This window comes from Mizuhopecten yessoensis, unplaced genomic scaffold (genome assembly GCF_002113885.1).
Source record: "Mizuhopecten yessoensis strain PY_sf001 unplaced genomic scaffold, ASM211388v2 scaffold11181, whole genome shotgun sequence".
Classification (NCBI taxonomy): Eukaryota; Metazoa; Mollusca; class Bivalvia; order Pectinida; family Pectinidae; genus Mizuhopecten; species Mizuhopecten yessoensis.
The window spans coordinates 1,126,323-1,153,307 of NW_018408920.1; the positions used below are offsets into that span (position 1 = coordinate 1,126,323).

The 26,985-nt window shown below is 38.8% G+C and overlaps 1 protein-coding gene across 2 annotated transcripts in view; it reads left to right on the forward strand.

The window, feature by feature from the left end:
• LOC110440421 overlaps positions 1-26,985 on the forward strand; it is a 186,536-nt gene that overhangs the window by 74,570 nt on the left and 84,981 nt on the right. For both annotated transcript variants that reach the window (XM_021483490.1, XM_021483491.1), the window contains exons 5-12: positions 3,561-3,692; positions 11,444-11,575; positions 16,901-17,048; positions 17,937-18,069; positions 19,724-19,858; positions 21,062-21,165; positions 23,858-23,982; positions 24,278-24,525. In XM_021483490.1, the coding sequence (XP_021339165.1) occupies positions 3,561-3,692; positions 11,444-11,575; positions 16,901-17,048; positions 17,937-18,069; positions 19,724-19,858; positions 21,062-21,165; positions 23,858-23,982; positions 24,278-24,525 (1,157 nt within the window). The remainder of the gene's footprint in view (positions 1-3,560; positions 3,693-11,443; positions 11,576-16,900; positions 17,049-17,936; positions 18,070-19,723; positions 19,859-21,061; positions 21,166-23,857; positions 23,983-24,277; positions 24,526-26,985) is intronic.

Genomic DNA, 26,985 nt, shown 5'->3' on the forward strand with positions numbered 1-26,985 from the left:
ACCTACAGGTGTGTTCTTCATTGCATACCTTATACTGGTAATGGTATGTTATCTGTAACCTACAGGTGTGTTCTTCATGGCATACCTGATACTGGTAATGGTATGTTATCTGTAACCTACAGGTGTGTTTTTTATGGCGTACCTGATACTGGTAATGGTATGTTATCTGTAACCTACAGATGTGTTCTTCATGGCGTACCTGATACTGGTAATGGTATGTAACCTACAGGTGTGTTCTTCATGGCGTACCTGATTCTTCATGGCGTACCTGATACTGGTAATGGTATGCTCTCTGTAACTTACAGGTGTGTTCTTCATTGCATACGTTATACTGGTAATGGTATGTTTTCTGTAACGTACAGGTGTGTTCTTCATGGCGTACCTGATTCTTCATGGCGTACCTGATACTGGTAATGGTATGCTCTCTGTAACTTACAGGTGTGTTCTTCATTGCATACGTTATACTGGTAATGGTATGTTTTCTGTAACGTACAGGTGTGTTCTTCATGGCATACCTGATACTCGTAATGGTATGTTATCTGTAACCTACAGGTGTGTGCTTCATGGCATACCTGGTAATGGTATGTTACCTGTAACCTACAGGTGTGTTCTTCATGGCGTACCTGATTCTTCATGGCGTACCTGATACTGGTAATGGTATGCTCTCTGTAACTTACAGGTGTGTTCTTCATTGCATACGTTATACTGGTAATGGTATGTTTTCTGTAACCTACAGGTGTGTTCTTCATGGCAAACCTGATACTGGTACTAGACCTTTCACATTTTGGGGTAGACCTAGCACGGAGCAATGAGACAGAGACCTTGACAAGCAAATACAGTGGTCATTTCAAAAATATTTTATATGGAACGTAGCGTATAGGGTATGTCAGTGTGTACACGCACATCTCTGTAACATACAGGTGTGTTCTTCATGGCATACCTGATACTCGTAATGGTATGTTATCTGTAACCTACAGGTGTGTGCTTCATGGCATACCTGGTAATGGTATGTTGTCTGTAACCTACAGGTGTGTTCTTCATGGCATTCCTGGTAATGGTATGTTATCTGTAACCTACAGGTGGTAATGGTATGTTATCTGTAACCTACAGGTGTGTGCTTCATGGCATACCTGGTAATGGTATGTTACCTGTAACCTACAGGTGTGTTCTTCATGGCATCCCTGGTAATGGTATGTTATCTGTAACCTACAGGGGTGTTTTTTATGGCGTACCTGATACTGGTACTGGTATGTTATCTGTAACCTACAGGTGTGTGCTTCATGGCATACCTGGTAATGGTATGTTACCTGTAACCTACAGGTGTGTTCTTCATGGCATACCTGGTAATGGTATGCTATCTGTAACCTACAGGTGTGTTCTTCATGGCATACCTGATACTCGTAATGGTATGTTATCTGTAACCTACAGGTGTGTGCTTCATGGCATACCTGGTAATGGTATGTTACCTGTAACCTACAGGTGTGTTCTTCATGGCATACCTGGTAATGGTATGGTCTCTGTAACCTACAGGTGTGTTCTTCATGTCATACCTGGTAATGGTATGTTATCTGTAATCTACAGGTGTGTTCTTCATGGCATTCCTAGTAATGGTATGTTCTCTGTAACCTACAGGTGTGTTCTTCATGGCAAACCTGATACTGGTACTAGACCTTTCTCATTTTGGGGTAGACCTAGCACGGAGCAAGGAGACAGAGACCTTGACAAGCAAATACAGGGGTCATTTCAAAAATATTTTATATGGAACGTAGCGTATAGGGTATGTCAGTGTGTACACGCACATATACGTGACTACAGGTAAGCGAACAGGTAACATCATATGGAGACATATTATACATTTCGTAGCTCACTGCGGCTAGTATGTAACCGTGGTAATTGATATTTCAATGTCTCCACTAAGGATCTCACCCGGGATCTCTGTTGTATTATTCTGACGCCGAATGAGTTAAGATAAATTCCCCGAGCCTCGGTGTTAGATTCACTATCGGTAAAAATGCCACAAATCTCCCAAAAGGTGTAAAATTACTCTAACACACCTTAGTTTAGGTCCAAATATAGATGTAACAAATTCTCAGGTCCCTGTGGAAGCGACCATTATTGTTCTGCCATCTGTTTGAACAATAGATTAGCCATAAGCAGGGGCGTAGCGTCCATAGAAAAAACACCGGGATTACACATAAAAATTCTGTGTAAACCAAATGTCTAAACATTGACTATTTAACAATAACAAAAGATGACATCATGTAATCAAGATAATAACATAATTGTATTTAATCATTAACTAAATAAGTATGATACTATAACATCCTTCCCGGAATCCATGTTCGTCTATTTCTTCCAATCCAGTTTTTCCGGTGTTATGTTGTGGTCTGGTAAATTACAAACATCAATTTACGAAAAGAAGAAAGCAGCTTATACTTCCAACGTCAAAATATTAAAAAAAAATGCTATCACAAATGTTCTCCTTTGAACTTTTAGCCATAATGCTTTCTCTGGGATAGAATATCAAGTCTATCTTTTTCCTAAATAACTACCACCACCTATTTTCCTTTTCTGATGGAGAGTTGGGTTGTACAAATTCTACGTCATATTAAAACAAGAGGCCCATGGGCCTTAATGGTCACCTGAGTCCTACAGTATTTATTTTTGTTGTTGAAATATGTACCAATTTGAGTAAAAAATAGCTAAGTATAACGTTAACTTAAGTTTGTCAGGACCATGAGCTGTTAAATCGGCCTATTGGAACTTGTTTTTAAGTTTAAAATAGTTATTTTCAAAATAGCGGCCGTGGCAGTCAAATTGTATTTCTGATCGACCCGAAAAATAACAACACTTGGTCAGAGAGATGTCAGTAAACTTCCCATGAAATATTAATGAAATTCCTTTGCGAGTATATCAGCTTAAGTTGAAAATGTAAAATGTTAACGGACGACGCACGACAGACGACGACGGACGAAGACGGATAGCAATAGGTCACTTGAGCTAAAGCTCAGGTGACGTAAAAACTAAAATATCTGAAATAAAGCCACACGAGACTGAGTTGTCTCTTGAGAAACGTGATTTAGAAAACCACGCATTCGGAAATTAAAGTATATCATACATTTGAACGTGTTCCTCTAAAGATCTCAGCGCGCTCTTTTTAATTGAATTTGTCTAGAAAGAGTTACGTGTGTTTTTATAACTAGACTAGAACTGCAATATAGAAACACATTGTTGACAATGCCACACACTCAAAAAATGGGAAAGTGCTAATTTGACAAAAAATCATTTTTTCGGTATTTTTTATAAAAAAAATCCCCAGTTTATCAGAATGCTAAGATTTTCATAAAATCATCTCTACATAGTGACACAACCTAATGTGAAACTTTCATTGAATTCTGCTGGTTAATTGCGAAAGGGTGGAGCCTCCTTAATACAGATGAAATGAAGAAAGATTTTGAGATGTTCCCTGAATTTACTACTCTCAGTGTCCGTCTCTGACTCCGTGCTAGGTCTGCCTCAAAATGAGAAATGTCTAATGGTATGTTCTCTGTGACCTACAGGTGTGTTCTTCGTGGCATACCTGATACTGGTGATGGTTTGTGGTTTTCCGCTCCTGTACATGGAAATGATCTTGGGACAGTACTCAAGGGGTGGTCCAATCACAGCCTGGGACGTTGTACCGCTGTTTAGAGGTAAGATTGATAATGATATGTTTCATGGAAACCGAAAGTTTCTAATGTTTATAAACTGAACAATAACAGGATGATGTACCACTGTTTATCTTAATCAAAATGATTTTCCTTCCTTGATGTTATGGGCTGACGTTTGGCTTGATTTTATGAGATTTAACCTTTTAGCTCACCTGCCCGAAGGGCTTGTGAGCTTATGCCATGGTGCAGCGTCTGTCGTCCGTCCAGCGTCTGTTGTCTGTCAACTTTTCCTTTTAACGACTTCTTCAGAAGAATGGACAGGGCTAGAGTCATGATATTTGGGTGATAGCTTTGTCAGTTAGAGCCCAACAAAGTTTGAGAACGAATATGACCTTGACCTCCTTTCAAGGTCACAGGGGTCAAATGTGTTAAATACTTAAAATGACTTCTTCTGAAGAACTGAAATATATAGAATCTTAATATGTGGCTGGTAGCTTTGTTGTTAAAAGCCAAACAAAGTTTGAGAACGAATATGACCTTGACCTTCTTTCAAGGTCACAGGGGTCAAATGTGTCAAGTACTTAAAACCACTTTTTCTGAAGAACTGAATGGAATAGAATCTTAATATGTGGCTGGTAGCTTTGTTGGTAAATGCCCATCAAAGTTTGAGAACAAAAATGACCTTTACTCAATTTTAAGATCACTGGGGTCAAAAGTGTCAAATATTTAAAACAACTTCTTCTGTAGAACTGAAAAGTATGGAATCTTAATATGTGGCTGGTAGCTTCATTGGTAGGAGCCCATCAAAGTTTGAGAACGAAAATGACCTTGACCTCCTTTCAGGGTCACAGAGGTCAACAGTGTCAAATACTTAAAACAACTTCTTCTGTAGAACTGAAAAGTATGGAATCTTAATATGTGGCTGGTAGCTTTATTGGTAGGAGCCCATCAAAGTTTGAGAACGAAAATGACCTTTACCTCCTTTCAGGGTCACTGGGGTCAAAAATGTTAAATACTTAAAATGATTTCTTCTGAAGAACTGAAGGTATAGAATCTTAAAATGTGGCTGGTTGCTTCATTGGGAGGAGCCCATCAAAGTTTGATAACGAAAATGACCTTGACCTCCTTTTAAGGTCACTGGGGTCAAATGTGTCAAATACTTAAAACAACTTCTTCTCAAGAACTGAAAGGTAAATAATCTTAATATGCGGCTGGTAGCTTTGTTGTTCAAAGCCAAACAAAGTTTGAGAACGAAAATGACCTTGACCTCCTTTCAAGGTCACAGGGGTCAAAAGTGTCAAATACTTAAAACAACTTCTTCTGTAGAACTGAAAGGTATGGAATCTTAATATGTGACTGATAGTTTCATTGGGAGGAGCCCATCAAAGTTTGAAAACGAAAATGACCTTGACCTTCTTTCAGGGTCACAGGGGTCAAATGTGTCAAATACTTAAAACAACTTCTTCTGTAGAATTGAAAAGTATGGAATCTTAATATGTGGCTTGTAGCTTCATTGGTAGGAGCCCATCAAAGTTTGAGAACGAAAATGACATTTACCTCCTTTCAGGGTCACAGGGGTCAACAGTGTCAAATACTTAAAACAACTTCTTCTGAAGAACTGAAAGGTATAGAATCTTAATATGTGGCTGGTAGCTTTACTGGTAAACGCCCACCAAAGTTTGAGAACAAAAAATGACCTTGACCTCCTTTCAAGGTCACAGGGGTCAAAAGTGTCAAATACTTAAAACAACTTCTTCTGTAGAACTGAAAGGTATGGAATCTTAATATGTGACTGATAGTTTCATTGGGAGGAGCCCATCAAAGTTTGAAAACGAAAATGACCTTGACCTTCTTTCAGGGTCACAGGGGTCAAATGTGTCAAATACTTAGAACAACTTCTTCTGTAGAATTGAAAAGTATGGAATCTTAATATGTGGCTTGTAGCTTCATTGGTAGGAGCCCATCAAAGTTTGAGAACGAAAATGACATTTACCTCCTTTCAGGGTCACAGGGGTCAACAGTGTCAAATACTTAAAACAACTTCTTCTGAAGAACTGAAAGGTATAGAATCTTAATATGTGGCTGGTAGCTTTACTGGTAAACGCCCACCAAAGTTTGAGAACAAAAAATGACCTTGACCTCCTTTCAAGGTCACAGGGGTCAAAAGTGTCAAATACTCAAAACAACTTTTCTGTAGAACTGAAAGGTATAGAACCCTAATATTAGGCTGGTAGCTTAGTTGGTAAGATCTCAACAAAATTTGAGAGCGAAAATGACCTTGTCCCACTTTCAAGTTCACAGGGGTCATATACGTCAAATTTATCAAACAATTTCTACTGAATAGAAAGCATAGAATCATATTATTTGGCTGGTTGCTTTTGAGTTACCTGACCATAGGTCATGGTAACCTATTGTGTTAGCCTTTTGTCCATCGCTGTCCGTCGTGCGTCGTGCGTCGTGTGTTAACTTTTCCTTGTGAACATGATAACTTCAGTAAATGATAACCGAGTTTGATGAAACTTTGTATGCGGCCTTATATCAATTAGATCTCAGATGAGTTCTACAATGGGAATTATTCGACAGTAACTTACAGAGTTATTGCCCTTTGTAATAATATTATTACACTATTTTGCATTGGACCTTGTGTTCACGATAATTTGAGTAAATATCAACCAAGTTTGATGAATCTCTGTATGTAGCCTTATATTTATAAGATATCAATTGAGTTCGAAACTGTTATTTGACAGTAACCTACAGAGTTATTGCCCTTTGTAATAATATTATTATTTGACCTTGTAAACACAATAACTTGAATAAATGTTGACGGAGTTCAATGAAACTTTGTCCGGTAATAATTTGACGGTAACATGCAAAGTTATTGCCCTTTGTCATTATATTATTATTTGTCCCTGTGATGCTGATAGACATTACACAAGAATAGATGTAAATTCATGTGGTACATCTTTTTTCATTCATGATGCATTTTTGCTACTAACAAAGGTTAAAATTTTGTGCCTTATTGATTTACACTTTTACTTCTTTCTTTTAACCAAGAACAGAAGACATACAGTTACCAAGTTTATTCAAAACAGACCTCTTGGGTCATAATTGGAGTTACACCCATTTATTTCAGTTGTCGTGTTCACAGGGTCCAACAATAATAGAATTACCAAGGGGAATAGCTATGTAAGTTATGGTAAAATTGGTCCGGTATTCAAACTCATCCAAGATCTCATTTTATAAGCTGCATACAAAGTTTCATCAAAATAGGTTTATATTTACTGAAGTTATTGTGTTCACAAGGAAAAATTAATGGACGATGCAGCAAGGTCACTCGAACCGACGAAAAGTATGAATTGGCCCCTGGATGACAGTCCTAATTTGAATCGGATGTCCATTGAACGTTAAGGCCCATGGGCCTCTTGTTGCTATTTAATGTGATTCATGATTTCACAGATTTTTAGGTCACCTGAGACAAAGTCTTTTGTCCGGCTGCGTGCGTCCCTAAACAATTTACATTTTCGACTTCTTCTCAAAAATCCCTTAACATGAAATTTTGCAGAAACCTTCCATGGCCAAAGATCAACCAAAATTGTGAATTATATGGTCCCCAGTCCCCAGGGGTCTGAGGGACGGGGCCAAAAAGGGTCAAAATGACTAGCATTTCAGAAATCTTCTTCTCAAGACCCAGATATGGTAGAATCAAATACTCTTCATAGATGGAAGGGTCTTAAGGTGCTTTACCAAAATTGTGAATTTCTTGACCCTTGGGTCTCACATTTCCCCCTTGGGAGGGGGTTAACTTCACTATAGTTTATATAATATAGGGAAATCACATTTTGGACTAACATTTGTTAGCTCACCGGGTCTGAAGTACCAAGGTGAGCTTATGCTGTACCGTGGCGTCCGTCCGTCAACAATTTCTTTAAACGACTTCTTCTTCTTAACCACTGATTGGAATTTAACTAAAGTTGACTGGAAGCATTCCTGGGTGGTAGGGATTTAAAATTGTACAAATGGTGGGGCTAACCCCCCAGGGGGCTGAGGGGCGGGGCCAAAAGCAGGCAATTTGGCTATATTGCTTTAAGCGACTTCTTCTCTGGAACTAAGAGATGGATATCAACCATATTTGACTGGAAGCATTCCTAGGTGGTGGAGATTCAAAATTGTACAAATGGTGGGGTTGTCCCCCCAGGGGGCTGAGGGGCGGGGCCAAAAGGGGGCAATTTGGTAATATTGCTATAAATGACTTCTTCTGCATAATTATGCCATTTATATTGATCATATTTGGTCGGAAGGATTCATGGGAGGCAGGGATTCAAAATTGTAGAAATGGTGGGGCTGACCCCCTGGGCTAACGGGTGGAGCCAATAAAATGTATTACTTGGAAATGGTTGAGATCTCCACCATATAACCATATATATACAATTGCTGAGTATGAAGAGAAGAATGCACAGTTGCTTCCAGGATGTCCCTAGGGTCTGGCCCCACCCTTGGAGACGTAGTCCCTGGGTAATAACTTTGTAAATGGTTGAGATCCCCTCCCCAAAAAACTATTTTTACAAATGCTGGGTATAAAGAGACGAATGCAGTCATGATAATAGAATAGAACCTGGGGTCTGACTGAACCCCTAGGGACCTAGTTTCTTAGTCACAGCTTGAAAACAGTTGAGATCCCCACCCTATAACCATATTTACAATTGCTAAGTATAAGGAAATGAATGCACATATGCTTCCAGGATGGCCTTGGGGTCTGCCCCACCCTTGGAGACTTGACCCCTGGGTCATAACTTTGAAATGGTTAAAATCCCCACCCCAGAACTATAAATACAAATGCTGGGCAAAAAGGGACGAATGCAGTCATGATATTAGAATTGATCCTAGATTGGCCTTGGGGTCTGGCATATTCCCTTGGATCTCATTTGGAGAATATTTTGCCATGATTGCTTAGATATCCAGGTGAGCGATACAGGCCTTCTGGGCCTCTTGTTTAATTTCCATTGGAAATAATTCAATTTGGTTGATCAGTATTGGGTAGCAGTTTGATGGTATGCACATATATGAGCCCTGACTGACCCCCCGGGGCTAAGGGAGGGCCAAAAAAGTTTGAATTGACTGAAATTTCAAAATCTTCTCAAGATGCAGATATGGTAGAATCAAACACCCTTTATAGATGGAAGGGTCTTAAGGTGCTCTACCACAATTGTGAATTTTATGACCCTGGGGTCTCATGTTTCCCCCTGGGGAGGGGTTAAACTTTACTATAGTTTATATAGGGAAATCACATTTTGGACCAATATTTGTTTAATTGCCATTGGAAGTAGTTCAATTTGGGGTAGCATTAACAGTATTAGGTAGCAAAAAGGATTGAATTGACTGAAATTTCAAAAATATTCTTCTTTTTAATATGGTTTATAATGGCAAATGATACTTTGAATATTACATGCTAATAACTTGATTAGAATTATAACCCTGAGTTGACAGTTTGATACTTTGAAAATTTTGAGCCAGCCCTACCCCAAGGGCTGTAGGGTGGGGCCCAAAAGAGTCAGTGTGCTAAAATTTCTTCATTTTCCTTGCTTAGAATCAGAGGTGCTAGTTTCAAATACTTTTTAGTCTTAAATCTGTATGCCAGATATTGAATAAGGTGGTTTTATTGTTTTTTGTCACTTTGAATAATATTTCTGTTCATGTTAAAAACCAAATCAACTCTCTGTATAAATATATCAGGTGACCGTTAAGGCCCATGGGCCTCTTGTCACATAACTCAGGTGACCGTTAAGGCCCTTGGGCCTCTTGTTGGGATTTAGCCCGGCAATGTTTGCGAACGAAATGACCTCAGACTTCGTTCAAGGTCACAGGGGCCAAATATGTCAAACACTTCAAATTACTCCTTTGGAATAATCTAAACGCATAGAATTATAATATTTGACTGGTAACTGTCACAGATGGAGCCCGACAAAGTTGGCTATTGAATACCACCTCAACCTACTTCACAGGGGTCAAATATAGCAAAAACTGCAAACAGCTTCTAATTTGATATGGGGTATCCTTGGCCCAACATGATTCAATGTTGTAGAAATCATGCCCCATCCAAATGGGGACAGGAAAATGGGACCCAATTTGGAAAAGGTGTTGCTGAGATACAGAGCAAAATATCTGGAAATATTTGTAGTACAGTATAATATTTATTTAGTATTTTGCTTTGACTGCTTAGATATCCAGGTGAGAGATACAGGCCTCTGGGCCCCTTGTTTATGCTGTGGTGCTGTGTCCGTTGTCCGGCGTCAATGTTTTACTTTATACAACTTTTTCTTAATAACCAAAAGGCCTAGCCTGATGATATTTGGCCATTAGCATACTGGGATGGAGGGCTACCAAGTTTGTTCAAATAAATGACCTTCACCCATTTTCAATGTCACAGGGGTCAAATATGTGAAAAACTTTAAACAACTTTTTCTGAAAAACCAAAATGCCTAGGGTGATGATATTTCTTTCAAGTTCGTTCAAATGAATGACCTTAAATTATATTCAAGGGCACAGGGGTCAAATATGTTAAAATGTATTAAATGACGTCTCCTTAATAACCATAAGGCCTTGAATGTAGATATTGGGTCAGTAGCATCCTGGGATCAAGAGCAACCAAGTTTGTTAGATTAAATGACCTTGACCCACTTTCAAGGTCACATTTGGTCAAATGAACTAATTTTAATAAACAAAAGGATAGGGTGGTGATATTTTGCAAGTTGCATCCAAAGCTGAAGGGCTATAAAATTTGTTCAACATAATGACCTTGTTCAACTTTCAAGGTCACAGGGTGAAATGTTTTAAAATATTTTAACTTTTTTTTTAATGACTTTTAATCATAGATACTGATATTTTGCCTGTACAGCTTTATTTTAGTCCACTTTTAAGGCTACAAGTGTGATTTTTATACCAGGTGAGGGATGCAGGCCCATTGGGTCTCTTGTTTCTTCTCAGTTTGATATTCCTTTAGATGTTTCATAAAGGACTTTTAAAAAACAAACATTCTTTTAAAAAATATATGAAAAAAGGAGAAATGTGGATTTTGATGCTTTTGGAAATGTTGTTGATGGTCCTGGAAATCAAGCAATGAGCTTTTGGAAATGTTTTTGATGGTTTTAAACTTTAAACTGTTGGCTTTGAAAAGTTATTGATTGTTATTTACTTCAACCATCAGCAGAAACGATTTTTTAAACAAATTTTATCATAATAAGGAATACTTAGATAGGTCACATGTTAGTAACTAACTATAGATGTAGAAATCTATACTCCAATGATGAGTCATTATGAACACCAAGTCTTGCATGTGTAAGAATTATTTGGGTAAACATACACAATCCTGAGAATATAGGTGTGGGAAAGAAAGTGATAGATATTATGACAAACACAAACTGACATACCCTCGGGTGTGAAAACAAGTCACTGCCTGGGACCTGCCACAGCATGGTACTTGTTTTGAATTAACGCCTATTGTTCTTTCACAGCATGGGATGTTATATTTTGATGTTTATGATTTATCAGAATTTAAATGTGTAAATATATTAGGGTAATCTCTTGGCTATTGTACCATTCGACAATATTTATGAGTATTGTGTCCATTTTCAAAAAGGGCATACTTTCCAAATTAACATTTTGTTCTTGCTGTGAAAACTTGAATTCAGTTTTGCTAGTGACATTTATTCACTCCAATTAAGCTACCATTTTAACTGGGAACAGAAAATGTTTGCAAAATGAACTGGTTTTTTTATGGTACAGATGTATATTTACAGGCCTAGGTTTCAGTATGATTCTGGTGTCCGTCATGGTCAGTGTGTACAACCATGTGTCCCTCCTGTATGCTCTGTACTACCTGGTTACCTCGCTGATGTCTCTGCTGCCCTGGACATGCTTAAACCCAACAGGTAAGGTCATCACCCTTATCATATATGTATTATCTCCCTTATAATATATGCATAATCACCCTTATAATATATGTATTATCTCCCTTATAATATATGTATTATCTCCCCTGTCATACATGCATTATCTCCCTTATAATATATGTATTATCTCCATTGTCATATATGTATTATCTCCCTTATAACATATGTATTATCTCCCTTGTCATATATGTATTATCTCCCTTATGATATATGCATTATCTCCCTTGTCATATATGTTTTATCTGCCTTATAATATATGTATTATCTCCCTTGTCATATATGTATTATCTCCCTTGTCATATATGTATTATCTCCCTTGTCATATATGTATTATTACTCTTGTCATGAACAGATTATCTTCTTGTCTTAAATATTGTCTTGCACTTTAATAAATAGATTTTGGAAGATTTTTAGTAGATTGCACCATTCCATAATTAAGATCAAAGTGGATGTTGTAATCACATTCGAATTTTGTCCATTCCATTCATTTCTATATAATGAATTGAGTATCTGTTAGCATATACATATAACCTTTTTAGCTCACCTATGCTGTGGTGCTGCGTCCGTCGTCAATATTTTACTTTAAACAACTTTTTTAATAATCACAGTGCCTAGGTTGATAATATTTGGCTAGAAGCAAACTGGGATGAAGAGCTACCAAGTTTGATAAAATGAATGACCTTGACATATATTCTGAATAACCAAAATGCCCAGGGTGATGTTATTTGGCCAGTAGCATGCTACCCAGTTTTTTTTAAATGAATGACCTTCACTCAATTCAAGGTCACAGGGATCAATTGTCTAAAAAAGAACTTTAAAAAACTTCTTCTGAATAACCAATAGAACCAGGATGTTGATATTTGGTCAGAAGCTTGCCTGGATGAAGGGCTACCAAGTTTGTTAAAATGAATGAGCTTGACTTCAAGGTAACAGGGGTCAAATATGTTCAAAATCTTTAAACGACTTCTTCTGAATAACCATGAGGCCCAGGATGGTGCTATTTGGCCAGTAGCATGCTAGAATGACGGGCTACCAAGGTTGTTCAAATGAATGAACTTGACTTATATTCAAGGTCAAAGAGGTCAATTGTCTTCAAAATCCTTTAAACAACTTCTTCTGAATAACCATGAGGTCCAGAATGTTGATATTTGGCAATTAGCATGTTCGGATGAAGGGCTACCAAGTTTGTTAAAATTAATTAACTTGACATTTATTGAAGGTCACACAGGTCAAATATCTTATATAAACAACTTCTTCTGAATAAAAGCGTGCTTGGATGAAGGACTATCATGCTTTTTCATTGAATGACCTTGACCCACTTTCAAGGTCGCATTTAGTCAAATATGTATAAAATCTTTAAATGACCTAATCTCAATAAACAAAAGGTCTGGGGTGGTTTATTTTGTAAATTGCCTGTTGAGATGAAGGGCTATAAAGTTTGTTATGTAATGACCTTGTTCGACTTTCAAGGTCACAGGGATTAAATATTTTTAAATCTTTTAACAGGTTCTTTTGAATGACTTAAGTCATAAACACTGATATTTTGCCAGTAGCTTTATTTTAGATTACTTTTAAGGTGTGAGATTAATACAAGGTGAGCAATGCAGGCCAGTTGGGCCTCTTGTTTATTTAACAAAATTATGAATCAAATTTTTCTGGGCATGTGATCCATGAACCTAATTTTCACCTCCCTTTGGGGAATTAAGCCCCAGCTGTTTTGGTGAAAGGTGAGTACAATATACCACTATCCCATCCAACCACCACATGAGTTGAGTTTAGAAGGGCTGATTAACCTTAAATTAATACAATGATTTCTTTCAGAAAGTGTTGGCTTGGAATTCAAAGGTCAAAGGTCAAAGTCACTGGTACTTCAAAAAAGAAATTTGGTTTCCCCTCAATTAATCAAGTTCCTGTTGGCCTATTATACTAAGCCTTTGTACATTGCATGCTGACTTACCAAAAGCATTTTCTAAATGGGTTAAATTTCCTTTACAGGCCCAAAGATGATAGGTTAGTTGAAAATTGGTTTCCAACCAGTAACGCAAGTTCTTGTTAACCTATAAAGCCTGTATTTTATACACTTATTCCTTATGGTAAATGAAAATATTTGTTCTGTGTATTCTACTGTCCTTGTGTCATCAGTTTCTGCAACCTTAGGAAACAGTCGCAATTTCATACTTATATTGATAGAAAAGTGTTGAAACTGTCATAGACGTGTACAATCTACTGATGAAAACCAAAAACAAGCAACATAAAACTGTATTTTAAAAAATTACGAACAAACATTTTCAACAAATTTTCACCTGTCGGAAGTATTCGTTATTTGTTTTTAGTTTTGAACGGCTCAGTGGGTTTTGACTATTCGGCCTGAGCATAAGGGACTCAATTTTGTATAAACAAAAGGTATGCTCCTGACTCTGGTAATATTTGTCAGTTTACAGACGATTGCAAAATGTCTCAAACATCCTCATGTAGTGTCAAGCAGGTCACAAAGTCATGAGCTAACTTAAAATGGTGACGTGGAAATATATATAACATGCGGAACCATGATGAGATGATACATTATAAAGGAGTACAGGATATTTGGTGAGGTCAGAAGACATTTCTGGATTCACATGTTAGATAATTGTATAATCTGGTATAACCTTTCTGATTATACCAAGAGCTGTACATCAAAGGAGCTGTACAGCCAGTCCACCATGAGACAGACATATTGATAGGTCTCAAGGCTCAGGGTATCATTAGTAAGCTGTGCACAGCATCTATCTATTGGAGAGTGAACAAACTTATACTGACATGTACAGTAGATTGGTATTGAATGACACATTTTTATTGAAATTGCCTTTTGGATGAAAATAAGTTCTGTTTTCTCTCTGTAGAGATTTTAAGATAATAGTGTTTGGAGTGAAGTTAATCTATCATAATAGAAATTCCTGCAATATGATAATTGATTTTGTTACCTCTTCACTGGCATTGAAGGGTTGTGCATTTATTGGTATCCAAGAAAGCGAAAGAATGTTACGAGCAGTCACAGCATAGAAATAGTGTATAGACTGTCTGGGTTGCCTGGATCAATGATGTTGTCTAGGGCCTCTGTAGTCTTAAGGCTGCTTTAAATCTCTACTTGATTGAAGGACACACATGAGGTCCTAGTTTAGGCACTGATTGATTTTGCGCATTGAAACTTGTTAATATCGGGGTGCAGTTACTTCAAAATCATTTCAATGCTTAGTTGTGTGAGTGGAAGTCATTTGTTTCTGAATGATCATAATTTAAGTTCCCCACCAGTCCTTTAATATCCCCATCCTTCTACCAGATACTTATTTGGATGGTGGAGTTCAGAGTAGGTGTCTGCGACCTTAACCTTTGAAAAAGTTTGTCCATGGAATATTTTCTGTACTAGAATGATTATTTGGTCTGGAAGTACATATCTGGATGATGGAGTGCAGTACAAGATGTAGGTCACTGTGTCTTATGACATTTGACCTTTACATTTGAAAAATATTTTTCATGGTATATCTTCTACCAGGATTAACCAAATGTAGTATGCCTTGGTACTTATGGTAGAGTGCAGTTGAAAAAATTAGGTAATTGTGATAGTTACTTTGACCTCTGACCTCATTCATTGAAAATCATTTTCCAAAGTTTCTTTTCTTTTTTCTTTCTTGTGGAGTAATTGACAGGTATGCAGTTATATCCTGAGATGACAGAATTAACTGCAAGAAAACAAATCGTTGTGTTCTTTTTTTTGACCACTGACCACATTCACTCTCTGTATGGGATACTTTGTTTTACAGCGGATCACAGCTCCATAAGTAAAGAAATCATTACAAATGGGTGGACTTTAAGAACATGATGCTGTCTATAGATTGAAATCCATGTTGAATTGTGTGATTATTGGCATCATTCTTCCTGAACTCCTGCCATTTGTTGGCTTTCTACAACATTTGGCAAGGAAGGTGTCGTTGTATGGCAAAGTCACTATGTATGACAATGTATGAAAAAGCTTTGTGACATTAAATAACCTCACATATAGAGAAAATTATATGATGTATTAGTGTTGATTTCAGAATGGAAAAGCACAAACCCTAACAGACAAAAATATACACAAGTCCAGAGCAAGTAGCTTTGGTGTGCAGGCAATGGAAAGTTTGTGGTTATTTGTCTGACATAACAGTTTAGATTTATATATGGAAAGGTCCTGTATTGATAGAATGCTGTTTTATTATCCCGTCATCATGAGATGGTAGGCTGCTGTAATCACCCATGGTCTGTCATCTATCTGTTCTTTATCTCTCCTTAAACACTTAATCTTATTGTGTTTTCTAAAAAAGAACTTGCAAACTTTTCTCAAGTTGTAAACAAAGGTTCCCAAACCCTTGCTCTGTAATTGTGTATGTCATGCTGGCCAACTCTCCCTATTTAGGGAGGCTATCAATTTTGAACCCTAAAATTTAGTATTTTCAGTGAGTTTGGTAAACTTGAATTCCATTGTTTTAAATTTTATTCATTTCATCTGAAAGAACAACTCAAAATATACCATTTTTAAGGGTTAGTTTGTTAATGGGGTATAAACACACATTTTCATTTATGTTTTAATTCTGAGCATGCAGAATCTCCCCCATGCAAACTTTAAATGTTTAAAATACAAGATTGCTGCTAGACAGCCATCTAAAAGTTTGTTAAAAAACAAGATTGCTGCTAGACAGCCATCTAAAAATTTGTTAAAAAACAAGATTGCTGCTAGACAGCCAACGAAAAGTTTGTTAAAAAAACAAGATTGCTGCTAGACAGCCATCTAAAAGTTTGTTAAAAAGCAAGATTGCTTCTAGACAGCCATCTAAAAGTTTGTTAAAAAAACAAGATTGCTGCTAGACAGCCATCTAAAAGTTTGTTAAAAAACAAGATTGCTGCTTAAGTCAGCCATCTAAAAGTTTGTTAAAAAAACAAGATTGCTGCTAGACAGCCATCTAAAAGTTTGTTATCACTATTTCTCAAGAAGTACTTGACAGATCTTTCTCAAATTTCATAAATAGGTTTTCCTTGGTTAATATCAGTGCACGTTTATGTGATCAAACAAAAACTAATAATCAAATAGAGGAGTGGTCATTAGGGGCCAATAAAAGGTTGATAAAACATGTTAAAGGATTAATGACATCAAACAAACAAAAGAGTAGAAAACAAACGTCAACTTAAAAAAAGTAACTTTTTATTCACAGGTCTGTAATTAGTGACATTCTGTAGTTTAAGGTACCCAAGAAAGAAACTCAGTCAACTTTAGCCTGTTGTCAAATGTTTATACAGACCAATGCTGGCCATTCCTTGATGTGAACCAGTCAAGCCAAGATGATGTATACCATGAAACCTACACTTCGCTCTCATCACACAATGTATCCACCGTGCAGAGCTTCCCTTTGGACAGTATCTCTGATAAACAGCACCAGTATTTCTAGTAGGTTGTCTGCTTAAACATTTTTCATCTTTGATTAACTAATGGTCTGAATATTTTTAGTAAGCTATGTGAACATTTCTTGTCTTCAGTAAGTTCAATTTCTGGTCTGAACATTCTAGAAATTTCTAGTTTAGTTTTAACCTTTTCAGTAAACTTTCCGCCTTTTTGTAAGCTATTTGTCAAAATGTTTCTTAGGACTTGCTTAAATGCAACATTCATTGTCACTGAAACTTTCAGTTCAAAAGTTAATATAATTTTAACTACAAAAGAAAATCCGTTTCTGGTGAATAGCTTGACTTTCTTTGTCTCCTTCAATGTAAAGCTACATGCAGCTTCCTTGACATAACTGCATGTGGATGGGATTGCTTTACTGAGGTCAGAAGGTCAAAATTGTGTTACTGTCATTAGGAGCCAATAAAAGGTTTATAAAACATGTTAAAGGATTGACCTTCCTTCAGTCAATCAAACTCAAAGTTCACACAGCACTTCTATACTCATTTAAGCCATTAGTTCCTTTTCATGTGAACATTTCAAATTTGAAGGTTACTGTTACCATAAATAGAAAATAACTTTGATTCATCATGTTAACTTCTTTGTATTTCTGTGCCCAAACACTGTTTATGATTTGCGTTTCTTTGCCCAAAAATTGTTTACGATTGCTTAACAGATCAAAGGGTCAAAGGTTAAAGGTCACTTTAACTATCTTTTGTCCTTTTAAAATTAGAAAATTTAAAATATGTATTGAACTCTGAGCAGTGAACCTTCTCCTTAACTCATTCAACCCTGAAATTCATAATGAACTATTTCAACCTTTGAATTTTATCTTTGATGATCAGGTTTTGAGATGGTCATTGTTTTGTCAAATTTTATTAAAACTTGTACATTCAGTGATGATGTCCTACACATCTCCAGTGGTGTGGAGGCTCTTGGTGAGGTACAGTGGCCACTAGGGCTGTGTCTTGTTGGTGTCTGGACCCTTACCTTTGTCATGACAATTGCCGGACCAAGGTCATTTGGCAAGGTGAGCACGAATCTCAAGGAAAGTCTTTTCAGTAAATAACAAATTTTCAGATTAAAAAAACCCCTATGAAAGTGTTTTGTTTTTAGCTCACCTGGCCCTGTAACAAATTTTCAGATTAAAAAAACCCTATGAAAGTGTTTTGTTTTTAGCTCACCTGGCCCACAGGGCCAGGTGAGCTTATACCGTGGTGTGACGTCCGTCGTCCAGCATCAATATTTACTTTTAACAACTTCCCTTTAGTAACCAAAAGGCCCAGAATGTTGATATTTCGCCATTAGCATACTGGGATGAAGGGCTACCAAGTTTGTTCAAACAAATGACATTCACCCATATTCAAGGTCACAGGGGTCAAATATGTGAAAAACTTTGAACAACTTCTTCTGAATAACCAAAATGCCCAGGGTGATGATATTTGGCCAGTAGCATGCTAGGATGAAAGGATACCAGATTTGTTTAAATAAATGACCTGGAATAAAATTTAAGGTCACAGAGGTCATATATGTGAAAATCTTCAAACAACTTCTTCTCAATAACCATAATGCCTAGAATGTTGATATCTGGTCAGTAGCATGCTGGATCAACGGCCTCTAAGTTTGTTAAGATGAATGACCTTAACTTGTATTCAAAGTCACAGGGATCAAATGTGTTCAAAATCTTCAACAACTTCTTCTGAATAACCAAAAGTCGCAGATTGATGATATTTGGCCCTTAACATGATGGGATGAAGGCTATGGCTACCAGGCTTCTTCAAATGAATGACCTTGACATTTATTTAAGGTCACAGGAGTCAAATATGTTCAAAATCTTAAAATGACTTCTTCTGAATAACCAAAAAGCCCAGAATGTTGATATTTGGCCAGTAGCATGCTAGGATTAAGGGTTACAAAGTTTGTCCAAATAAATGACCTTGATTTATATTCAAGGTCACACGGGTCAAATATGTTAAAATCTTTAAACAACTTCTTCTGAATAACCATAATGCCTAGAATGTTGATATCTGGTCAGTAGCATGCTGGCCCGGGTCAAGGGCTACCAAGTTTGTTAAAGTGAATGACTTTGACTTATATTTAAGGTCATTTGAAAGACCTTGACTTACTTTCAAGGTCACATTTGGTCAAATATGTATAAACATTTAAATGATCTAATATCAATAAACAAAAGGATAGAGTTGTGATATTTTGCTAGTTGCATCCTGAGATGAAGGGCTTTAAAATTAGTATGAAAAAAATCAACGACCTTGTTTGACTTTCAAGGTCACAGGGGTGAAATGTTTTTAAATATTTGAACAGTTTCTTTTGAATGACTTATAGTCATAAATACTGATAATTTGCCTGTAGCTTTATTTGAGATCACTTTTAAGCTTACATGTGTGAAATTATTTCCAGGTGAGCGATGCAGGCCCAATTGTTCAGATTGAAATTTTTTAAATAAGTGCTCTTTGATTTAGTAGAATCACCATCAGATGTAAAACAATAGAGCTTTTATTTTGTTTAATTTGCAAGGTAAGTAACAATAAATTGCAATGAATGGATGAAAGTGAGACAGAAACTATGGACAAGTACCCAAATTATAATTATAATTTTGTAAAGAGGAATGAATACATCATGTGACTTTTATAGGACGTGAATGTGATATGACACTTATAATGTTTTAGGTGGTGTATATGACATATGGACTGTCAGTTGTTTTGTACTTATCACTGTTGGCACGCTGCTGTCTGGAGGAGGGAGCCATCACAGGCATCCAGTTCTTTCTCAGCCTGCAATGGAGTACGCTAGGTAATCTCCAGGTCAGCCGATAATAGGGGTAGTATATGTTGACATGTCTTCTTTTGCTGATAGGCCTAGTATATTATGTCAGTTTGATAAAAGGCACAGGATAAATATACCCTTGTGTCACCCTAAAGCCATACATGCTACTATGTTTGGCTCAGGGGTCCAGATCACCCCCTGGGGACTTACTTTCTGTCTTAAAACATGGAAACGTTGTGATCTTTACCTCATCACAATTTACAAAATTGCCTGCCCAAAGGGATTTTTCTTGCAGCTTATATTTTACCACTTGTACTCCTTTGATAAAGTTGCATGGTATTTAGCAGTTTAAATTGAAAATTGAATACCTCAGGAGGCCTCTTGTTTGTTGGTAGGAGAATGTATAAACTAAAACCTGGACAAACATGTCATATTTTAGTTTCCTTTTACTTACTGAGTAAATACTCTGGTTTCTTCCCACATTATGACACCCCCTGCATGCCACCATTACTAATATAACTTGTTTTACAACTGTTAGCTCACCTGTCCATCGTCCATCTGTACTGTGTCAACATTTTACTTTAAGCAATCGGAATGACCTTCACCTATTTTCAAGGTTACAGAGGTCAAATATGTTAAATTATTTGAACAACTTCTTCTGAATAACAAGAAAGCCCAGGATGATTATATTTGGCGAATAACATGCTGGGATAAAGGGTTACCAAGTTTGTTAAAATGAATGACCTTGACCTATTAACAAGGTCACAGGTCAAATTTGTTTAAAACCTATAAACCACTTCTGAAAAATTGAAAGGCCTAGGGTAATGATATATGGTCATTAACATGAATGACCTTGACCCACTTTCTAGGTCACATTTGGTAAAATGTATATACACTTTTAAATGACCTAATCTCAACATACAAAAGGTCTAGGGTGGTTATATTTTGCAAGTTGTATGCTGAGATGAAAGGATATAATGTTTGTTCAACGTAATGACCTTGTTTGACTTTCAAAGTCACAGGGGTCAAATGTGTTTGTATTTTTTAACAGGTTCTTTTGAATGATTTATAGTCATAAATACTGATAATTTGGATGTAGCTTTATTTTAGTCCACTTTTAAGGTTACAAGTATGAGATTAATACCAGGTGAGCAATGCAGGCCCATTGGGCCTCTTGTTGTTAAAGAAATAAAATAAAAAAAAATGTCCAGTTATGATATTTTACCTTGGTTTGTTGCCAGCTGTGGACTGATGTTGGCCAGTTGGTGTTTATGTCGATGGGGTTAGGGACAGGATGCTGGACGACATTGGCCAGCTATACTCACTTCCACAGTCACTGCTTTAGGTATGTATCCATAGAAACAACGCATCACTGTCACCTTTGTCTGGGTCAAGGTCACTCAAAGTAGAAAGGTCACAGGGGTATTGTTAATCCTTTAAAACATTATTTCAGTACCTGTCACACCATGACCAAGATAATGATTATGAATATACCAGGTATATTGTAAACAAGAAATATTTTTTATGCACATGCAACATAGTGGCGGGGCCATTTAGTGTTTGAATTTTCCCTTGATCCATACAGCTCCTTCAGGATATGCTTTGTATTTACTGATATCGGATCCTCAAATCTAGTAGTCATCAAATGTCATATATGTATATATTTCAATTCCTACTCGAGTTGGACTCAATGCAACTACCAAATGTAACCTGTATCATTTGCCGATGAATTTGACCAGATTAACATTGCCTGTGCGTATGTTTTTGCGTAGGGAGATAACTATTGACATGTTTAAGGTTGAATGAGTGTATTAATAAACGGAAATAGGAAGTACATCCCTAGTTGAAAATCCAATGTAGGGAGACAGTATCACAATTTCCGCAAATTCTAATTTTGTTTTACAAAGTGCCAAAAATACAGGAAAAATTAGTAGAAAACATTGTTGATAATTATATTACCAAAGAGTTGTCATTCTTGACAGAATATTAGAATACAGGAATACGTTGTACTATAATTACTGTGTAATGAGTCATTATAACATGTTTATGTATTGTTTAATCTGAAACTGATGAATATTGTATATTTATTATTGACAGTAATATTAAAGTATTTCAAAGCAATCAAGGCATTAATTCAGTTGTTTTTTATCAATGAGTCACACATGTCCATTTTTCTTTACTTCAGGAAACCGACTACTGTGAAGTTTTTCAAGAAAAATAACTCTTACATGCAATTATTATGTGTATATTGTTTTATTATAAAATGTCAATTTTTAATCATTTATAGGTAATTTATTTTACACGTTTTCAGTATTTATTAAATTGATATACATTAATGCAATACTTATCTATGGCAGTATAATTTTTATTGACATTATTTTGCAAAAAATTGTGTCTTTCATTTTTTTTCAAAATTCACTCCTTTTTACATAAATTTCCATTTAAAATCCTTAAAATTCTGACAACCTTACCTTTTTTGTGGCAGAAAATATTCTTTACTTCAAAGCAATATTACTACAAAATTTTAAGAAATTCTACTAGGAAATGGTGACACAAACCTATAACAGTGTGTGTGACCTTTAAAATCCTTCTTCTACCATAAGGATTAGGGGTTTTTATCCTAATTTTGTCTGGAGCATCCTTGGGCCAAGGGGACTCAATTTTGTATAAACAATGGGCGGGGCCAAATAAGGGAAATAGAGGCAAAACTTTTAAAATCCTTCTGCTACTGTAGGGATTAACAGATTTTATCCTAATTTAGTCTGGAGCATCCCTCATGCAAGGGGACTCAATATTGTGTAGAGGGTGGGTGTGGCCCCCCTGGGGGCAGAGGGGCTGGGCCAAATAATGGAAATAGAGGTAAAACCTTTAAAATCCTTCTTCTACTGTAGGGATTAAGGGATTTTATCCTAATTTAGTCTGGAGCATCCTTGGGCCAAGGGGACTCAATTTTGTTTAAACAGTGGGTGTGGCCCCCCTTGGGGAAGAGGGGCGGGGCCCAATACGGGAAATAGAGCAAATCCTTCAAAACCCGTCTTCTAATAAGGAACGACAGGATTTTGTCCAAATTTAGTATGAAGCACATTTTGGTGAAGGGGCACCATTATTGTATAAACAGTTGGCCTGACCCTTCAAAGGGCAGAGAGGCTGGCCAAATAAGGGATATAGAAGAGTAGCTTTAATATCCTTTTAAGCTCACCTGGTCCGAAGGAATGTTGAGCTTATGCTATGGTGCGGCGTCCAGCATCCGTCAAATTTGCCTAAAAATCGCTACTAGTCATGAACTAGTCATGGGTCTGGCCCCGCAGGGGCCTGATAGGCTGGGCCAAATGGGGGAAACATAGCAAATTATTCTTTAAAATCCTTCTTCTTCTGTAGGAATGAAAGGATTTGGTCCATATTTGGTGTGGAGCATCCTTGGGTAAAGGGGAACCAATTTTGTATAAATGTTGGGTGTGGTTCCCCTGGGACCTGAGGGACGGTGCCCAATAGGGGAAATAGAGGTTAAACCTTTATAATCCTTCTTCCACCATAGGGATTAAAGGATTTTATCCTAATGTAGCTGGAGCATCATTGGGCAAAAGGGACTCAATTTCCTATACACAGCGGGTGTGGCCCCTCTCGGGGCATAAGGGAGGGGCCCAATAGGGGAAACATAGCAAATTCTTCAAAATCCTTCTTCTGCTGTAAGAATGACAGGATTTTGACAAAATTTTGGTATGAAGCATCCTTGGGTGAAGGGGAACCAATTTTGTATAAACCGTGTGTCTGACCCCCCAAGGGGACTCAATTTTGTATAATTGGTGGGTATGACCCCCCCCCCCCCCCCTAGGGGCATAGGGGTAGGGCTCGGTTTGAAGTTTGTTCTCGTTATATCTCAAGTACTGGATGGATCTTTCTGAAATTTCATATGTACTTACAGCACCTACCATGGAGTGCTATATGTTTACTTCGCACCAATTATTTTAAACATATTCAGGTGAGCGATACAGGCCTTCTTCGCCTCTTGTTTCAAGATGTTATTTATGCATCCACAGGAACTCTGTGATGGCCGTCCTTGCCCACCTGTTTGGAGTCATCCTGACTGGTTTCACTATGTTCTCCATGCTGGGGGTGTATAGTCACATGGAACAGACAGACATCCCTAGCCTCACCTTCTCCTGTAAGTTTTTACACTAATATGCATATCTTAGCAGTCATGGAGAAACACATTTTGCTGTGGTCCTGTATGACCATAAAAAAAGGTTCTCAAAACCTTTATATAACAAAGAATCAACTCTCTTTTTCGTTTTCCCAAACTAATTGCTTGCACTGCTCAGTCGATTGATAAGCGATCAGCTGAGAGTGCCCGTTATAAAATCCATCACAATAAACTTCTAAAGACTTGAGATTTACTACAAGGTAAACTGAGCAATTTAAGAATTTATCATCAATTGATTTGTGATTTCCATTTGCAGCATGGGAGCTTGCATTCACCATCTTCCCGTCCGTGCTAAACAAGATGGAGGCCTCCAGGGTATGGATAGTGATACTGTTTCTGTTACTGGTCCTGACTGGTCTCCACGCGCAGTGTGTGTATGTACAGAATGTGTTGTCGGGGTTACTGCTCGTACTCAAAAACAAGAAACTGTTCCGATGGAAATACTTACTACAGGGGGTGACCTGTGTCACCCTAATGACGCTGGGATTGCTATTTACTTCACAGGTGAGGTGCAGTCCGAACAAAACGAGATTTTTCAAAAAGTCATTTCGCAGAACCTGTTGCAAAATGATTTGATATATAACTAGTAAATTTATTTATGTACTTTTATCTCATAATATACTGCTTTATCCAGTGAATATACCCATGTCATATTTTTTGGCATATTAACCCATGTAATATGACCTCTCATTCCTGTGATTGGTTGTATGTTTCAATTGTTTCAATTGTGATGTCACACCTAGGACAAGTACATGACGTCAAAGACTGACATACTTGAGTCAAAATGACGACTTTTTACATTTCAAGGTCACATAAAAATTGGTGTTTTACACCAATAAATGCCACAAATCTTGAATCTTGTGAGTGGGTGGGTCCTGATTCAGTGGTGGAGGGGTAGGTCCTGATTCAGTGGTGGAGGGGTGGGTCCTGATTCAGTGATGGAGGGGTGGGTCCTGATTCAGTGGTGGAGGGGTAGGTCCTGATTCAGTGGTGGAGGGGTGTGTCCTTATTCAGTGATGGAGGGGTGGGTCCTGATTCAGTGGTGGAGGGGTGGGTCCTGATTCAGAGGTGGAGGGTTAGGTATTGATTCAGAGGTGGAGGGGTGGGTCCTGATTCAGTGGTGGAGGGGTGGGTCCTGATTCAGAGGTGGAGGGTTAGGTATTGATTCAGAGGTGGAGGGGTGGGTCCGGATTCAGTGGTGGGGGGGTGGGTCCTGATTCAGTGGTGGAGGGGCGTTGATTCGGTGGTGAAGGGGCATTGATCCAGTGGTGTAGGGGCAGATCCTGATTCAGTGTTGGAGGGGTGGGTCCTGATTCAGTGGTGGAGGGGCGTTGATTCAGTGGGGGAGGGGTGTTGATTAAGTGGTGTAGGGCTGGGTCTTGATTCAGTGGTGGAGGGGCGGGTCCTGATTCAGTGGTGGAGGGGCGTTGATTCGGTGGTGAAGGGGCATTGATCCAGTGGTGTAGGGGCAGATCCTGATTCAGGTGTGGAGGGGTGGGTCCTGGTTTAGAGGTGGAGGGGCGGGTCCTGATTCAGTGGCGGAGGGGCGGGTCCTGCTTCAGTGGTGGAAGGGCATTGATCCAGTGGTGTAGGGGCGGATCCTGATTCAGGTGTGGAGGGGTGGGTCCTGATTCAGTGGTGGAGGGGCGTTCATTCAGTGGTGAAGGGGCATTGATCCAGTGGTGTAGGGGCAGATCCTGATTCAGGTGTGGAGGGATGGGTCCTGATTTAGTGGTGGAGGGGTGGGTCCTGGTTTAGAGGTGGAGGGGCGGGTCCTGATTCAGTGGCGGAGGGGCGGGTCCTGCTTCAGTGGTGGAAGGGCATTGATCCAGTGGTGTAGGGGCGGATCCTGATTCAGGTGTGGAGGGGTGGGTCCTGGTTTAGAGGTGGAGGGGCGGGTCCTGATTCAGTGGCGGAGGGGCGGGTCCTGCTTCAGTGGTGGAAGGGCATTGATCCAGTGGTGTAGGGGCGGATCCTGATTCAGGTGTGGAGGGGCGGGTCCTGATTCAGTGGTGGAGGTGCGTTGATTCAGTGGTGGAGTGGTGTTGATTAAGTGGTGTAGGGCTGGGTCCTGATTCAGTGGTGGAGGGGCGGGTCCTGATTCAGTGGTGGAGGGGTGGGTCCTGATTCAGTAGTGGAGGGGTGGGTCTTGATTCAGTGTTGGAGGGGTGGGTCCTGATTCAGTGGTGGAGGGGCGTTTATTCAGTGGTGGAGGGATGGGTCCTGATTTAGAGGTGGAGGGTTAGGTATTGATTCAGAGGTGGAGGGGCGGGTCCTGCTTCAGTGGTGGAGGGGCGTTTATTCAGTGGTGTAGGGGTGGGTCCTGATTCAGAGGTCGAGGGGAAGGTCTTGATTAAGTGGTTAAGTGGCGGATCCTGATTCAGGTGTGGAGGGGTGGGTCCTGATTTAGTGGTGGAGGTGCGTTGATTCAGTGGTGGAGGGGTGGGTCCTGATTCAGGTGTGGAGTGGTGGGTCCTGATTCAGTGGTGAAGGGGCGGATCCTGATTCAGGTGTGGAGTGGTGGGTCCTGATTCAGTGGGGGGGGGGTGGGTCCTGATTGAGTGGTGGAGGGGCGTTTATTCAGTGGTGTAGGGGTGGGTCCTGATTGAGTGGTGGAGGGGCGTTGGTTTAATGTTTGAGGGGTGGGCCCTGATTCAGTGGTGAAGGGGCAGGTCCTGATTCAGGTGTGGGGGGGGGGGGCCCTGTTTTGGGGGGGGGGGGGGTTTATTCAGGGGTGGAGGGGGGGTGATTCAGTGGGGGAGGGGCGGGTCCTGATTCAGTAGTGGAGGGGGGGGTCCTGATTCAGTGGTCGAGGGGCGTTGATTCCGTGGTGGAGGGGAGGGAGTTGATTAAGTGGTGGAGGGGTGGGTCCTGATTCAGTGGTGGAGGTGCGTTGATTCAGTGGTGGAGGGGTGTTGATTAAGTGGTGGAGGGTTTGGCCCTGATTCAGTGGTGGAGGGGCGT